This window comes from Sceloporus undulatus, chromosome 2, assembly GCF_019175285.1.
Source record: "Sceloporus undulatus isolate JIND9_A2432 ecotype Alabama chromosome 2, SceUnd_v1.1, whole genome shotgun sequence".
Classification (NCBI taxonomy): Eukaryota; Metazoa; Chordata; class Lepidosauria; order Squamata; family Phrynosomatidae; genus Sceloporus; species Sceloporus undulatus.
Genome location: NC_056523.1, coordinates 242385278 through 242403870, shown reverse-complemented (window position 1 = coordinate 242403870; position 18593 = coordinate 242385278). Strand labels below are relative to the sequence as shown.

At 40.7% G+C, this 18593-nt stretch overlaps 1 protein-coding gene across 4 annotated transcripts in view; it reads left to right on the top strand.

Annotated features, from left to right (window-relative positions):
- The window catches only part of DMRT1 (doublesex and mab-3 related transcription factor 1), an 87373-nt gene that overhangs the window by 21184 nt on the left and 47596 nt on the right, over positions 1 to 18593 (top strand). For all 4 annotated transcript variants that reach the window (XM_042448493.1, XM_042448489.1, XM_042448492.1 and 1 more), the window contains exon 3: positions 18015 to 18298. In XM_042448493.1, the coding sequence (XP_042304427.1) occupies positions 18015 to 18298 (284 nt within the window). The remainder of the gene's footprint in view (positions 1 to 18014; positions 18299 to 18593) is intronic.

Genomic DNA, 18593 nt, shown 5'->3' with positions numbered 1-18593 from the left:
TAGTATTCCCATGTCAATCTTTTCATGCCGACGTGTGTCATAGAGGTCAGCCTTTTCCTGTCTGACATGTTGGTTACTAAAATAGAATCCTTCACACACATTTTAACGACACATACCATTCTGTCATTCTTTCTACCGGTTCATTGAAAACACTAGTCCCAAAGTTCTACACAAGTTTCAACAAAATGAGTGTGTCAGGCTGAAGCTTTAATATAGTGGCTTACCCATGTTAAAGTCTGTAGTAAGCAAATAAATGCCAAAACCAGAGAGTTAGAATTGCTAGGACTCTCCAACTTTCCTGAGATCCTATTTTGGAATACAGCATAGAGGTTTTTGAATATCTCATTATGAATGGAGGCATAGATAAATCTGAGTAGATCAAGAGACGAGGTGACAAAAATGATTTACAGCTTGTAGAAAAGGAGACTAAGGGTGGATATAACAGTCTATAAATATTTGAGAGGTAATAATATGGAGGAGGGGAAGGAATTATTTACAGTGCTTGAAGCAGCATAACAAAGAGCGATGGCTTGAAACTAAAAAACACAAGGGATATAATTAAATTAGAAGACATTTCCCTTTCTGAACTAGCAGTGCAATTAGGCTGTTGAGTGGCCTGTATAAGGACAAGGTGTTTCTTCAGGCATCATTGATGGAGGGATTTAAGAGGACTACTGAAAGCAAGTCTTCAGCCCTCCAAAGGCTGCATTAGAAGGCTAAGGCCAGGTCCTAACTGGATGTTAATGATGTGGTTAGCCAGTAGCATTGTAGTTTTAAAAGAATGATAAACATCAGGAATGTTTGGAGAGGGGCAGGGCAAAATGTTATCCTCAGAAACTTACACTGGGGACAGTTTGAGTCTTCTCTCCCTCTCCAGCCACAATATCCCTATTGCTGTAGATACCATTGATGGGAAAGATGCCATTGATGCCACTGGGAACTTCTTTTCCCTAATTCTAATTGCCACTTGAGGCCAGGAGGGATTTTCACTGATACCCTCCCCACACTTGTTAACTGTCTTCGAGTTGACTTTGACTCACAGTGACCCTGTGGATGAGACATCTCCAAGCTCCCCTATTCTCTGCTGCTCTTCTTAGTTCTTGCAAATTCATGCCCGTGACCTCTCCGATTGAGTCTATCGGTCTGACAGGTGGCTTTCCTCTCTCTACTACCCTCTCTTTCTTAGCATTATTGTCTTTTCTAGTGATCTGTGCCTTTTCACATACCCATTATTCCATTTTTTAAAAACCCACAGTATTATTGCTTGTCATGACATTAAGACAGCTTATGTAGGAACAAATTTCCTATGGAGGGCTAACAGACACTCTACAACGTTGCTGATTTGCCAAGGACAATCCTACGGTAATTACCTGTCTCATCATGCTTTTAAAATGTCCCAGTTTCTGTCCTCTTCCATCTTTGTCCTCAGCCTATTTCAGTTGGTACAAACTGAGTTCAAAATACAAAAGTAGTTTGCACTCAACTCGGTTGGTGAGAGGAGAGGAATCTTGCCCTTCCCAGTAGGCTCAGGCAAAAAAAAATTGCATCCTCTCCTAGCTTGTGTGTTCTTTCTCATTAATAATGTTTGCCCTCTTGACCAAACTCTGATGTTGTATGGACGCAGGTGTCTTGATTTTTTTCTGTGAAATATTTAAGGGTATGGTAACATCCTGGCTATTTTTATCAGTGGTATAACTTGGTTAGACCATTTTTTCCACCTGCTTTATACTTGTAACCTGCTTATCCTTATTTTGCCTTGCATTTTTTTAAAATAGGGAAAATGTGGAATTCTTCTTGAATGTTCAAACTAGACAATACTGCAACCAGGTATAGCTATTTTTCTGATTAACATTTCTAAAGTCCAGTTCTTCTGTCGCAACATCCATGTGTGTGGATTCTGCTTTGCAGGCAATTCCTTATATAGGTAAAATATCCTGAAACTGCAGTTCCTCTTGCAGTGTAGCATAAGCCATATTGGAACAAACTAAGGTTCATGTCTGATGCCAGAATCTTGTTCCTTTGTGATGTAGTAACAGTGCTAGGTGGCATGAAGAAAGGGGCAGTGAGCACAACATTGAAGAAGAGTAGAAAAAGATTAGCAGGAGTGTCTGCTGGCTCCTGTATGGATTCCCGTCATGGATTTTGGGATGGGTTAGCAAATTCCTCAGAGCCAAAATGCTGTGAGAGGGCTGTCTTGGGGCCCATACAGACAGGCCAAAATAAAGCTGCTTCGGATCACTTTGGAGGTATGCTGTTTAAATGACACACGCATCTTCAAAGGCCAGAAGCTGCACCAAAGCTGCGCTCCAGTCTTTAGGACCAGAGCGTGGCTTTGGAGTGGTTTCTGGACTCAGGACGCATGCATCATTTAAACAGCATACCTCCCAAGTGATCCAAAGCAGCTTTATTTTGGCCTGTCTGTATGGGGCCTTGGACAGTCATATAGCTCACATCACAGGCATTTGTCCATGCTACCCCCCCCCCCAGAGCAAAGGCTTCAAGGACACTCCCATCCCAAAACCATGCATTGGGGACATAGGTGTCATAAAACAAGTAGCCTTCTGTCACTACTTCTGTCACTTCTTCTCTGCAAGCTCAGAAAAATACAGCTGCTTGTGTGAACAGGATTTTGGCCTGAATAAATACATATGGAAGGGATGGGTAACTTTATGGCAGTTCGGAAAACAGTGGGCTAGAGCTTGTTCTGGAGTGCATGGGAAGCAGAGACCAGGAGTGATTAATTGTGTCCAATATTTTAATTTTCAGTAGGAACTTGAATGGATTAATCACATTGATTTATATATAAATGTATCAGTTATGACTGCAACATTAATTAGAAAACAAGGATTAGATGCTTATGTTGGGGAACTAGTGTTGTTTTTAAATGCCATGATTAATACTGTTTGCACAGAATAAACAAAACGCTGAGAGCCAGCATGGTATAATGGTTTGAGGATTGACTGTGAGTCCGGAGACTAGGGTTCTAATCCGCGTTCAGTCATAGAAACCCACTGGGCGACCTTGGGCAAGTGAAATTCTCTCAGCTTCAGGGGAAGTCCATGGTAAACCTCCTCTGACAATCTTGCCAGGAAAACCCCATGGTAGGTTCACCTTAGGGTTGCCATACATCAAAAAATGAATGCATTCAACAGCAGCAACAAAGCACAGAGTGACCAGTGCTCTTGTAAGATAAAGAAGAGGCTTAATTGTTCATTGCATTTTAAGCTAAACATTTTTAGTTTAGGTATTATCTCCAATACAAAATCTTTTTACGTGTTTATTTTTTATGTTTTGTTTGTGGTTTCTGTTCAATTGTATTATTGGAATTGCAAAATCTGTGGCCAGATGATTTACTGATGTGTATTATTTCCAACAGTTCTAAACTACAGTCTCCCAGTTGCTTTTCATCAGTTTGATTTTAACTTAAGGAGAATCCTCCCTGTGCTATTTTCTGGCTTTTAGAAACCACCTGGGCTTCTTTCATCATGTCACTTCGATTGAAGTGGTCTCTGGCGAATTCCTATCAGCTACTTCCTCCCTTAGTTTATTTTTAGTGTGAGCTATAATGATTTTATCCCAGCTATATTTCCTCCAAGGTCTCCCTTTCTCAGATACTTGAATAGCTTATACTCCCCTCTTAATATTGCCTTTGATAGTCTGTTAATGAATTTATTCCATTCCGATTGTAACTGATTGCTAATTTTGTTCCTCCTCCTCCTAGCCTTTTTGTTTATTGTTATGGGATTGTACAGGGGCTTTTTCTTGTCTGCTAGCTCTCCCACAAACCTTAGCCACTGTTTTACTAATGGTCTTGTACCATAGTTTTGTTTACTTGGGTTTGTCAGAAGCTCAGCTAGGTTAGCTTATCCTCCCTTTGAAGCAGGCCTAAATATACTTTATTTCTGTCTCTGTGATTCTTCCATCCCTCTTCCATTCCACCTCAACCTGCAGCACTCCTATATGAGGATCTTTTGGAGAGGTGCACATGCCTTAAAATTTGCAGGGGAGGGCTTTCTTTCAGTCCCACCACCTTTGCAGGAGCAGTTCCTGGGAACCCGAGAGACAGCCTACTCTGTGGCTGCTCCTAGACTATGGAACTCCCTCCCTGTTCTTTTTCCACCAGTAGACGAAGACATTTTTATCTAAGGAGGCATTTGATGACAGCAGATAAAGCGTTTCATAGGGAGGTGGTGTAGTGTTTGGGCTTTTATTTCATCCTGTTTTAAATGGCTTTTAATGCTGTTTTAATACACCAATTAGTTGGTGTAATTGTACAGTCAATAGCAATAGCAGCTACGTTTCTATACTGCTTCATACTGAACTAAGCAGTCTCTAAGTTGTTTACAACATGTAAGCTAATTGCCTCCAATAAGCTGAGTCGACCCTGGAATTGAACTCGCAACCTTGTGAGGTCCTGCAGTACCAGCATTTCACCGCTGTGCCACCAGGACTCCCTATCCATGGATTTTTTAATCAATGAATTTAAGCATTCACACTTTAAAAGTATTTTTAAAATCTCATAAAATTCCCAAAACCAAACCTTGTGTTTGCCATTTTATATAAGGGACACCATTTTACTATGCCATAATATTTAATGGGACCTGAGCATCAACAGGGCAGAGGTCCTGGAACCAAACTGCAGCAGATGCCAAGGGCCCACTGTATTAATTTTTCTTTTAAAAATGTATTTTTAAGGTATTGTGCACCACTTTGGGTCCCACACCCAGAGAAAGGTGGGATATAAATTAAATAAACAAATAAACCCTTTACTTGCCACTTGATACTGTGTTTCAAAGTCTCTCCCCTGTCCTGAATAATTTATCTTCCATAGAAGTCTCCAAGTGTGTTGAGTAAAACTCCCACAATCCCTTGCCATTCGTCATGCTAAGTGTTACAGGCCAAAGTTATGGGAGTTACAGGCCAAAGTCCAAAGATGATCCTTTCTTGCCTTGGGCTTGCTGAACTATGAAGAACATGCTACATCTGCCATACATGTTAAGCACTGTTGCTAAAGTAGTGGTAAACTCGATCGTGGTCTTTCCCCCTGCCTCCAGCCTTTGGTGTTCAAAGCAAAAGTGTTTCTCTACATTTCAGTTGAACTGCAATAGGAAAATTTCAAAGGCATGGGTATCAACAGTAACAGAATTTTGATACCTTTCATGTATAAAGGTGCATCTTATCTAACATGGCTGGAAACCTCCTGATGAGTTAACATGACATTAGTTGAATGTATGCCATTGCATCTCAACTTCTTAGTTGTACTAAAATCTCTCAAATCCACTTAATAATGATAAAGCTCACCCCACCCCACCTAGCCATGTCACTGTTGTTGGAGAGGTGGGTGGTAGGTTTAGCAGAGGTGCATCTAGCTTTTTGCCTGTAGTTACATGCTCTACAAAGACATCATCTGCAGGGACACCCAAAGACCTCTGGAGTTCTCTGTGGATGCCTCTTGGCAGCGTACCCAGATGCAGCATAATAAGTGGACATGTCATTGCTGATCCCCACACACTCCAACAACATGGCTTTGCATACAAGGTGGTTTTGGGGTGTAGCATTGGGAAACATGGTTAATAAGTCATAACTACATGATGTGTTTGCCTTAGGATCGCCATAAGTCTGAAACAACATGAAGGTGCACAGCAACAACATGATGCATGTCTGGCTCCTGATATGGTATTCCAGCCATGGGATGAAAATAGATTATCATAGGGCCGAGACAGAGTGCCTGAAAATGGTGATTTGCAGGCAGGCACCCGTTTTAACTCCAGAGGGATGCTGCAGCCACCTCTGGAGTAAAAAGAACCCGGTTCTTTTTGCGGTGCCTGGGTTACGTCACAAGTGTGCCACTTGCACACTCGTGACGTAAGCGACACGCAGCAACTTGTGGACACTGCATGTCCCTTACATCAAGATAGTGGCGCCCATGTGGACGGGACACCGCCATTAGGCTGCCGCTGTTCCACACTAGGGTTCCAGACCACGCGGTTGCTGCAAGGCTGGAACCCTAGTATTTCTGCCACCACACCGCTTTTGGCCCATCTGTCTCAGGCCTTAGAAAACAATTACTAAATATTCATCTGCTGCTTGTAGGCAGTGTAGAACTGCAGATCAAAATATGCCTTGTGTCACGTGTCAGTATTATTGTCTGAAACAAGTCTTTAGCCTACTGGGACACAGAGAAGTTTTGATCTCCTACAACAGTGATGGCGAACCTATGACACACGTGCCAGAGGTGGCAGTCAGAGCCCTCTCTGTGGGCACATGTGCCATTGTCCCAGCACAGAGTTTGCCAGAGTTTGTTACTAGAAAGCCATAGGGACATGGCACTTTGCAATAAATAAGTGGGTTTTGGGTTGCAGTTTGGGCACTTGGCCTCAAAAAGGTTCACCATCACTGTCCTACAAGTAATTGTATTCCAAATAAAGCCAAGCAACACTAAAACATTCAATGAGAGCAACTCTACTTTGGGCTTTTCTTATGAGTTGAATAGTTATGATATCAAATCAACTACTCCATACTTCTAACACCATTTACATTTGTCATACAGACGGGATACCAGATACTGTACCACTTCAAAGGCAAAACTTAATGAAATCCAGTAAACTTTCCCCTGATTTCTCCAATTTTAGCCCATTTATGCTCTAACCATAAAACAACAGCTAAGTAGGCCATTTGAAAAGAAAGAAGTGACCAATAAATATTATCCATCTATTTATGTATTTTAAAATCATACTCACTAAAATGACCATATTGAAACAGCAGTGTAAAAGAAAGTAACATATGAGTTCTGAGACTACACAAAGCAAAACCCTCTAGAGCTAGATTTAATGAAACATTTTGGAACAGACTCAGACAGGAGGATATTTTCCCATTGAGTATGGCCAGTGACTTGTGTTTCAGATTGCACTAGCTACAGAATACCAGCCCATGCCACCAGTTATCATCTTAACTCAAATGTTTTTGAGTAGCTTGTTACCAAATTTGTGGTAAAAGATCTATATCTGATATTTTGTAGACAGGCGCAAAACTTTGTGATGAACAGCAGTATACAAACAAACATCTTACTAACTTGACAACAGACACTATTTGAAAGCTGTTTTAAATGTTTTTGGACAATTGCCTAATAGGATTAAAAATGCAAATAATCTGCATTGATGGGTTACGTGAGAGAATTTAGTTGGGAGCATTTTCCTACATTAATATAATTAGTGTAAGTGATACATACAATTTCTGTGAATAGTATACCATATAAAAAATTTCTAATATGTACAAACATGCCTTAGGTGCGTTACAGACGCGCCAAAGTGGCATGCTAGGGTTAGGAAGGGGCGTGTTAGGGTTGAGAAGGGGCATCACTTCCTGACGCCCCTCAACCCTAGTACGGACCGAGTCTGTACAAAATGGCGGCGCCTGTCCACATGGGGGCTGCCATTTTCCCGTCGTGGACGCGTAGTGTCCGGACGCCGCATTGCGGAAGTGATGCTGCGAGTGTGCCTTCCAGGGCCCAGAAAGAAGCACCATTTTGGTTTGGCTGCTGCGGTTCCCGGACGCAGCAACCGGCGGCGGTGGCAAACCGCCCATTTTGGGCAGTCTGTAACTCGCCTTAGTTAATGAAGCAGATGAGTTCCTTTGGCATTACTTCCTTAAGAGAAAGTTTGATATCAGAGGCACAGATGACATGGAAAGAATAGAGATAGGCTTCTACACTAGAAAAAGAAAGAACAGTTAAGTATTTGTTGGTTGTATCCAGAACTAAAAATAAGCACATGTGAAATGAAACAACCAGGTCAGTAAAGCCTTGTATAGGTAAACAAAAACCTTCTAGAGACTTCTTCAATATACCCTCCAAAATGCATGCTAGGATGACTGTTTCTTTCATCAGCTTCCACTTACGATTTGTATTTTGGGAGTGAAAATATATAGAACTATGCTTTTTAAAAATGCTGGGGGTAACTGATGAGGTAGGCTTATCTGTTCTCTCTTTTTCTTTCTTTTTTGCTGTTCACATATGGTCAGTAAGGGATTTTGGAGGCAGCTGTTTTTTACCTTGCCTGCTTTAGGAAGGCACACACAGCTACAGTAGCAGTAGATAAAATAGAATGCCATTCTTTCCCAGCTCAAACCTTTATTGCACTTTTTCCTGCAGACAAAGCAGGAAACGTACCCAAAAAAAGTCTGTTTTTCTAGCCCTCCACCATCTTCCCAGTGCCAATGCTGCTTAAAAAAGCCTTTCACTTGGAGGACCAGGAGGAAAAGTAGGCTGTGAGTGTAAAAAACTTCTTTGTCCGATGTTTAGTTAAATAAAGAATGTCTGTATTAATAAACTGTTGTTTTTTTCCCAACTTGTCGCTGAAGTTGGCAGTGATGCTGACTTATCACGGATGGAGAAAATGCTCTTCATTCTTGCCCTGTATTTAAAACACAACCAAGCCTTGTTTCTGGCAAAAAAGATAAACCTTGAGAAGCATGTGACTTAGACTATTGACGTCTTTATAGATAAAACCAGTGCCTGCCCACAGGACTTGATAATATTTACAGAAATAGCACTGTTGGAGTGTGAGGCCTACCATACATGTTTTAAGGCCTATTGGATAGATTTCCTGGTGATGTCAAAGAACTATTCAATAGCTTTGTTTGATGGGATGGGTTTTTGGGAGGAAGAGGAGATGTTGGAGTAAAAATTAGCCAGTGTTCTGCTAAATATGGTCATGCAGAGGTGTGTGCAACCATGCAGTTCTATCCTGTGTATAGCTACAGTAAACAAAGGCTATATAAAATAAGCAATTTCCTATGTGCTCTCCGTGGGATATTGAACATACTTTTTTATTTCTCCACTAATGGAATTTTTGTATTAAGTTAATCCAAAAAATGTATTCATATTAGGCTACTAAGAAGGAAATGAAAATAACTTCTGCTCTATAAACCGCAGAATTGTACATACTTACATGGTGCTATGAGTATGGTGCAGAGAGCATGCTCTGGCAAAGTTAAGCCTGTGCTTTCCCATTGAAATATGGAGGTTGAAAAAGTGTGTAGCTTGGACTATCTTGTGTCCATGGAATCTGTAGTCAACATTGTATGCATCAACGGGAAGGTGGGCTCTCATTTATGTCATTTCCAGGGATATCCAGAAATCCTCTCTAAATCTTCAGTGTGTATGTTTTATTTTGTATTGAAGATAAAATTACTTTCACACACAAGAGCTGGCAACCTGATAGTGACATATGTAAGCATAAGACATAAGTATATGACTACCCATGTCTTTTGTTCTTGCTGCTGTTGTGTTTATTGCTGAGGTTTCTCCCTCCACAGTGACCAAAGTCCCTGTTAACCATTTAGCTATTGCAGCCTCCAACTTCATGGTCATTTAGATCCTGGTGGAGAACTGTGGGGATTGCAGATAACTGGTGGCATCACATAGACAGATGTTTCTCCAGTCCTCCTCCAGGCCTGCTCTCGATCAGCAATTGAATGGCTGCAGGTAAGCTGCAATGGCTAAATGGTGAGTCAGGGAGGTTCAGAGGAGGAACATAGTATAGTTCTGCCTGTGGATCTTTTACACTACAGGATTTTGGTTGAGATTTGAAGAAGTCCCTGGGGGCTTCCATGTCAGTGTATTGGATCCATTTGTGAATATAGTCTGAACTTGAAATGAGCTAAAGTGCTGAATTCTATTCATCATATAAGTGCACCACTTTGGCTAGCTCCTTTTAAGTTTAGACTCAAACTCCGAGCCAAATCACAGGATCACTGATATGGAAGACACCAACTGCCCCTGGAAGAAGTTTGTACTTCATTTAATTGATACAGGTCAGCACACATGCACACACTTAGATTATTTAAAACCTTTTTACCATGCCTCTCCAGTGGTGCATCTCCTCTTTTATTTAGCTCACCTACCTGGGCAGGGGTTTAAATTTTGAAGCAAAATGTAGCTTTTCTTAAATGTAGCTTTTCTTTAATATAAAACAATAAATGAAAGAAAAAATAGAAGAGGAAGTGCTTCATGGAGGAGATGATTTTGCTGACACTCACAGGTTTTTGGAAGAAGGAAGAGAAGTGTCCAGAAATGTTAAAAGTGATACGTTTGTTTGTGCCAAATCTACAGAGTGAGGACTTGTGATAGAACAAACATTCAGTCTTACTGGTGTTTTACAGAGAATTGGGTGAGAGGTTGCACCAGCCCCTCTTATTCCCTAACTCCCAAGTAGAGGCATTGCAGTTACAAAAGACTACGGAAGAAACATTTGATGAGTCTACCAGGTACTATCATTCTGGAACCAAATGTCTCCTTCAGTTCCATTTCCCCCTCCTTAGAAGGAATAGCAAATACCTGGGTGGTTAGACAGATAACGGGGGGGGGGGGGGGGGGGGGGGGGGGGGGGATGCAGGTTGTGCATGCATGTCAGTCCAAGAGGTCCCATTTAATTTGGTTTATTAAGAAGTACAGGCAAAAGGAGTAGAAAAATTTAAGGTAATAAAATCTCAAGATTTGATCATTAGAAAAGTTAAAACATTAGAGCAATATCGTTTATATATACAAATACAGGCAATAAATTGCTTAAGCGTGTGAATTATCGTATTGTGTAGCATGGTAACTTTAGAGTAAATTGCAGCTTCAGCACTGGAACAACCTCAGTTCCAAGGAGATTTTTTTTTAAGGCATGCTTTCTTTAGGAAATCAGGTGATACTTCAGGCTCTTGTTAATCCCCCTTTCCCTATTTGTTTCAGAAGACAACCTTGATGCGTTCAAAATGCTGCTAGAGAGCAGAAATTGCTCCGTCATGATAGACCCAGTAGTGGGAGAAACACATTGTTCCACCACTTTCTGATTATGGCTTTAGGGAGTGATTTCACACCAACCTCATTCAAGGCTCTTCTTTGACCTCAAAGGCAGCCCATTCTCTGTAGCCTAAAAGCCAGGTTTGTTCAGAAGGCAGGGAGGATGCTTTCAGCAAAGAGGAGGCGACCTGGAAATTGCTGAGTCCAGATCTAAATTTCTTTTGTGATTTGAAAAGATGCCTTGCCAGGGTGAATAATTGCTTCCAGTTAAGAAGACATTTCTTTTTTATCAGTTGGCCAGAATAAACTATGTCTTCTTCTGGGGAGGTGGGGGGGGGGAAGCAATTAATGCTATCATTGTAATCATTAAGATAATGTAGGGGCCTAAAGCTGTTTAACAGTTAGGCTTGAACTTCAGGAAGTGGTAATCAGAGATTTATTTATTTATTTGTAATAAGCCCACATTTTTATTGCCCAGAGTGGGGAAATAATTTATTGCAAGTAATTGAACATACTGTATTAGTTTGTGCATCACAGAATGCCTGACTTCATGGTTTAATGTTTGCAATTACTATTTCTACAACTACTGACAATGATAATGATGTCAATAATGGTTTTGGTGCAACACGTAACTTCTCCTACTTGATTCCAAAACAGTGAGTTTTTTCATGGTCATGATGGTTGGTTGGTGGTCATTTTCCTGTTTCTTAAGGCTTAAAAAAGGATGAAAATACTGGATTGGTAAAATAACAAATAATGGCAGAATGATACGTAACAAAATCTCAAAAATAACCACAAACATGATGCTTTCGAAGGTTACATTCCAGACATTGAAGGAATTTAGTATGTTTAGCAAGGGGAAAAGAAGTGTCTGAAAAGTGTCACAATAACACTCTAAATACCTGAAAGTATAGGGCAGTTCTATATCTTAAGTGAGAGAAAGGTAGATTTTATCTGAACATGAAAAATGTCTTCATGGCAAATACTGATTAAGAATGGGACTGATATTAGAGCTACTGACATTTTGGCTAGGGGATTGTGGGAGATGTTGTCCAAAAAATAACTTTTCTGGACATTGCTATAAATACTGTATATGTCACATTGTTAGTAGAGCATAACAGCTGGGAGGAAACAGTTTTCTCAAGTCTTGCATCTTTTTTGTTTTTTCCTATCAACTAGGCTTCTTCCATTCTGCATCATGTAATTTACTTACATCTACATAATTCAGTAATGTATCCTGACTCAAACTTTCCCCCAACCCAGTTTAAGAATATGCAGCTGGATTGGGCAAAGGGGGTGCATTTTGGGGTATAAGGAGGAGGATGTTTCCATCACCAACACCCTGAATTAGAGTAAGACAATAGCAAGAACTTGCTTCTGATTGTTTCTGCCTCTCCCACTGATGGGAGGAGGGTGGAAATGGTGGAAATGCCATTTTCCTTGTGCTGTTATTGGAAGCAGAACAGATCTCCTTGGCCTATTTTAGGTTTTAAATGTAATCAATATTGGGACCTTCCCCCATACTGTGAACCTCTTTGAACCTGCTACGTTTCCCAGAAGAAAAGGTGCTTTGGATGCTGGAGAAGGTTTTCCTTCTGATGCTGTAACATCATAGTGCAGCAAGGTTAAAGGATGTGGATAAATTATTTATTTCATTTCATTTCAGTGCTGCCTTTCTCCAGAAAGGGACCCAAGGTGGCTCAAAGATAAAATCATTTTGAAATTATATAGAATTAATTAATTAATTATATAGAAAATTATATAGAATTATATAAAACATACAATTTAAAAAAAACATCTAGGTCACACACGATTTATAAAAGCCTCCCTGACACAATTATATATTAAAACCCTGCTTGATAAAAACATCTTTGCCTGCCAGCAGAAGGAAAGCAGGGAGGGTGCCAGCCTAGCCTCCTGTAGAAGGGCATTCCAGAGGGTGGGAATGCCTTAATTAATTAGCTTAATTTTATTACAGCAATATAATACTCACATGATACCATTATGGTACTATGTATATATTTTTATTAAAAAAAACTCATTAGAAACATCAGTTAGTGATGATTTTATAAGTGGATTAAAAGAACTAGGCTATGAGCTGGAGCCTGCTGCAAAGATTAAAATGATTGGACTCAGCCACGGGAGCTGTGGCACACTCAGTGGTTTTGACAAAACATAAATATAGATAAAACACAATGTTCCTGGTAGTGTGTCAAATCAGTTATACTTTTCCTTGCAGTTACAACATAAAAGCAAAGACTGGGTGGTGGGGTGACAGTAGGAGAGACTGTTTTACAGGCAGTCTCTCTCTCCACGTACAAGTCTGTATCTCCCATGTTTCTCCCATTTTCTCTTTTGTTTCTGACCCCCCATCATTGCTGGTGAAGAACTTGGACAGCAGCATTGGATTACACATATCACTTAATACTCCTTGTAGTTAACTAAGGCGTGGGACAGACCGCCCCAAAGGGTGGCCAGCCAGCAGTCTAATGCCCTTCAGAGGGAAGCCGCAGCTGCCAAACCATGCGGCTTCCCTCCGGAGTAAAAAGAACCTGGAAAAACCAGGTTCTTTTAGCGCTGCAGAGTGGATGTTGCAAATGCGCCAATGGACACACTACCAGGAACATTACGCTAACGTCACAATGGCAGTGCCCATGTACACGGGATGGCGCCATTGCTATGCAGCCGTGCTAGGGTTAGGGACCATGTGGTTGCTGAGTGGTCCCTAACCCTAAAATTGACACCAGCATGACACAAAAGGGTGGTCTGTACCACGCCTAAAGCTCTTTCAGGAGTTGTTTAAGATGTGCTGCTGCGTGAGGTCAAGCAGTAAATGCCTGCCCTGGACAGACACTGTATCAGGGTGACAGTTCCATTTTAATTGGAAATAGGTGGTAAAGCAAAACAAGGAGAGTTTGCTGACAGAATAGAGAACGTTCAGTGATCCCCAAACTCTGGTCCTCCAGATGTTTTGCTCTTCAGCTCCTAGAAGCCTCAGCCATCTTGGCTAATGGTCCGGGATTCTGGGAGCTGAAGTTCAAAACACTGGAAAGGCCAGAGTTTGGGAAGCACTGAACTAGATTGACCAGTGCTTTGATCCTGAGTGAAGTCACTTCATATGTTCACAAAGAGTCGTTTGAGAAACATTTGTGCCATTCTTGTGCTTTTGTTTTTCTGTGTATTTCAGGAAAGTGTTGTTCTAAGTCCTGTGATCAGTCAGCTGCCATCTGGCCATGCCCTGTCCCCTAACAGGAGTTCACTGACATTTTATGTGTAGTGTAACAGGCTCCGCAAGCTATACTTGCTTTAGAAATAAACCATTTTCTCTGGAAATGAATTGTTATGAACTGCTGCTAATATGTCGTATGCCTGGAGCCCTTTGTACAACATAGAAGATCGATGATAGTATTTATCATACGGTGTATTGATCTGGAATGAGAGGGGGGAAAGAGAGAGCGAGAGATGCATTTCACATTTGATGAGTGGGATGGGAAAGGTAGCAAAGATGCTGTCTAAGGTTGTTAAAACAGGGAGGAAAATTGAGATGCAGTGATGGGGAAAAAAGCTTTACCCCAGCTACTAGAACTTCCATCCTTTATTTTATTCTAAAGATACAGTAGAAGCCTGGTCTCCAACCTCATTTTGCATAAATTTATATCTTCCTTTCTAGTTGGGAATCCTTCAGCTTCCATCGCTTTAGGATTTTCTTCACTTTTCTGGAATGTCTTTGGGAATTTACTCTTTTTACATTTACACATTTATTTTATCTAATGTTTTGCATTCTTAACTATATTTTTGAAGCAGTATATTTTTCCCTCACTGTTTGTCTTGTGGAACCTGTTTGTGAGTTGTGTATATCCATATTTATCCTTCCTGTTTATTTGTTTCTTAATCTGGGAATACATGACTCATTTCTTCGTGGATGGAAAATGGTCTGTTTTGGTGTGGATATGAAGTAGAATAGAATTTGCTGGTAGTTCTTTGGGAGATTTGTAATAGAAGAGAGAGGATTTCCCATTCTTCAGTTGTTCAAAATTAGGAGCACCCCCTACTCACCCACAATTAATCAACCAAAATGAAGAAACCCAAGAATGATGACTGGGAGCAGTTCTTGTTCAGGAAAGAAAATAAACAAAAAACACTTTTTAAATCTGAAGTACAGTTGGCCCTCCATATCCACAGATTCTTGATTCACGGATTCAACCATCCACAGTTTGAAAATATTCAAAAAAATATAAATTCCAAAAAGCAACCCATGATTTTGCTATAAGGTGCACCAATTTACTATGCCATCCTATTTAATGATACTTGAACATCCACAGATTGTGGTATCCACAAGGGGCGGGGGATTCGTTGAACCAAACCTTAGTGGAGACCAAGGGCCCACCATATAGGATCGTCCCTCCATCTGTTTTGCACTTCATTCCCATTACTGCATTTTGGGGTTCAAGTTTACAAAAAACAAACAGGTTTCAAGCCTGTCCCACTTCTAATCTATTTTTCTTATTAAATTTCTGTTGCCTTGCTCTGTGTCTTTTCAGGGCCTGGCTATCCTTGGGAATGCAGCATTGTACTCAGACTGCAGATATGCCCACTTGATTTATGACAAGTGAATTAGCCACAAGTTGTCTGGAATGATTTTGCTTATTGATTGTAGAGGACCTTCAATTTAAACTGTGGCATTTTTGTTGAAATCTTTAATACATTGCACTATTGACGATTTAGAAACTCTGGCACTGCTAAGATGGAAATGTAATTTGATTTCAAAGAGATGCCTACTGACAAAAAGATGTAGCCCTGCATTTTGTTTTCTCCGCTGGCTTTCAGAGATCTTTAAATCATATTAGAGCTCAGTTGTGTGAGGCCTGAACAGGCAGACAGAGAGAAAAGAAGCAAACTGTCCATCTGAAGTCCATTGTTTTTCTCATTTCTAGCATTTAATGAACAAGGTTTGTGGTGTTCCCATAATACATACTTAATCACTTACAGTTAGAATGCAACAGAAGCATGTGCCCCATTGCATAGCCTTTCCTTACAAACATTCTTTCTTTCTTCCACTTCACTGTTGTTTGTCCTCCAGATTGATTTTCCCCGGACAGTCAAACTGCAATAACGGCAATAATGTCATTGAACAAGGCTGCATCAACGTTGAAGAATTAATGCTGTTTGACACTACTTTAACTGCCATGGCTCAATGCTATGGAATTCTGGGATTCCTAGTTTTGTGAGATATCCTTTCACAGAACTCTGGTGCCACTACAAACTACACATCCCAGAATTCTATAGAATGGAGCCACAACAGTTAAAGTGGTGTCAAACTGCATTAATTCTGCAGTGTGGCAGCAAATCTTTCTGTTGCAGGATTGGCCAACTTGTGACCCCACAGATGTTTCTGGACTTTAGCTCTCATCAGTCCTACCTACTGGAGGAGCATGATGGAGCTGGAATTCCGTAATATCTGCATGGGTACAACTAGTTACTATCTGACATTCTGTTGTGATTGAGATGTGGAGTTACTACAAGAGTTGTTATCACCTCTGGGGTATTATCTCTGATGTCAGTGATTCCAGTGACTTGTTATCTCTTGGGCTGTGCACCGTATTGTGAATATTGCTATATTTCCTCAGTCTTGTGCTGCTGTTCCATGCTAATACAGCCCTTCCCCATTACTCTGTCATTTGGCAAGCATCTGGTTTGGGATTGATTTTTTGATGATTTTTTGGACAAGTTTATTGGAGCTTCTATGCTTCTCTGTGCTGATAGCCCAATACAGAACAGAGCTTGGAAAGCCAAGAGGGATCAGGTTATCTCTATTTATTCTACCAGCATGCAAAGGTTGTTTTCTCAAGCAAGCTTGTGGCATTTAAACTATTTGCTGGGCATACATGTTTATATTCATATATTTTAAACATAATTTCTTATATATTTTAACTGCAATTTCATATTTTATCTTATGTTTAGTGTTAACCACCTTGAGAGGTTGTTTTTGCAGTGGAAGGGTTGATTTATTTATTCACTTTTTCATTTGTTATACTTATACCTTTTTCTAAATTTTGAAAGGCTTTTGTGGAGTGACTTGAATATGAAGTAAAAAAGACAAGGGAATTCCTATTCTCATATTAGAGTCTGAAATGATACAACATAAAAGAAAAGGGAGATAAGAAGGAAGAGGAAAACAAGAAAATTCAGTCATAAGTTCTTGATGTTATGCAGATATCTCAGCCTGATAATATGGCTGCTGGGTATGACAGTTGGGAAGAAGTAAAACGCAATGGAGCTGGCATCTCAGGTCTACTCTGCACTGCAGAAATAATGCAGTTTGACACCACTTTCACTGCTATGGCTCAGTGCTTTGGAATTCTGGGGATTGTAGTTTGTTGTGATACCAGAGCTCTGACAGAGATGGCTAAATATTTCACAAAACTACAAATCCCCAAATTCCATAGCATTGAGCCATGGCAGTTAAATCAGTATCAAACTGCATTAATTCTGCAGTGCCAATTAGACCTCAGAAGGCTGTTGGTGGCCCTCTTTTCCTTCTCTCCATCAACCTGACAGAACAGCTGTTGCATTATGAATTTAAATAAATAAAGCAGTAAGAGCAGATGGACTGGAAAGAGGAATCTGGCGAACATCTGTCCTTCCCACTACCTGGACACCACATCTCTCCTGCCACTTCTGCCTGTGGTACAAGCCAGCAGCTACTGAGTAACATCTGATAGTGCTTGCTATTCCAGAGCTGATACTGTCAAGGAGAAATACTCTTCCTGTAATATTCTTACTGTGAACTGCTCTGGCTGAAGAACAGCATAGAGATATCGTAAAATAGATAAATAAGTAGATGGGAGACAGGAGCAGTAATGCTCTCCACCTTTTATTGTGCGGCCACAAGATAAGGATGCTAGTGGCAGTATAGTGAGATATGCAAGGGATATGATACGATAAGGTATGCAAGATATGAAATATTTATACATATACTGTGGGTAAGTGAATGGAAGGATATGGGTCCCCTCCTCTTTCTTTGCAAAATTTGGGAGGGCACAGAGTGGGTGTCTTTGAACTGATCCCGCTGATTGTATGCCATCTTCTCAGATTCCCTCTCTCTGTCACTCCTTTGCCTTTTAGTCTGGAACACAAGGTCTGAGATGGAGCCCAGGTATAGAGCACAGACCTTTAGGAACTGCTTCTGTTCTTTCATGACCCAGTATATTTTCTTTTCTTTTTCCAGAAGGACGGATGCTGATTCAGGACATTCCTTCCCTGGCCAGCAGAGGGCACCTGGAGAGCACATCTGATTTAGTTGTGGACTCCACCTACTACAGCAGTTTTTACCAGCCATCCTTGTATCCTTACTACAACAACCTGTATAACTACTCCCAGTACCAGATGGCTATGGCCAGTGAAACTACTTCTGGTGACATGGGGAGCTCTCTGGTGGGGCCTCCAGTTAAAAACAGCCTCCGAAGCCTCCCAGCAACATATATGTCAAGCCAGTCAGGAAACCAGTGGCAGGTACTACTGTGTGCATCTAAGTAACATCAGGATGTTGTGTGCTAGACCCATGACTATTTTCCTGCTCTGCATCAAGATTGCCTTGGGTTTTTTGAGTATCATTGGAATTGCTCCAGGATCATGCCATAGAAGCACAAGATGGGGGTGCCATAATATATGATATAGAGGGAATTTTGCATACAATATATCAGTGCTTTGCAGACATTGGTCCTCTAAGTATTGTTGGACTCAAGCTCTGAGAAGTTTGAAAGAGTATGGCGAATGGTCAGGGATTCTGGGTACTAATAAAATAATA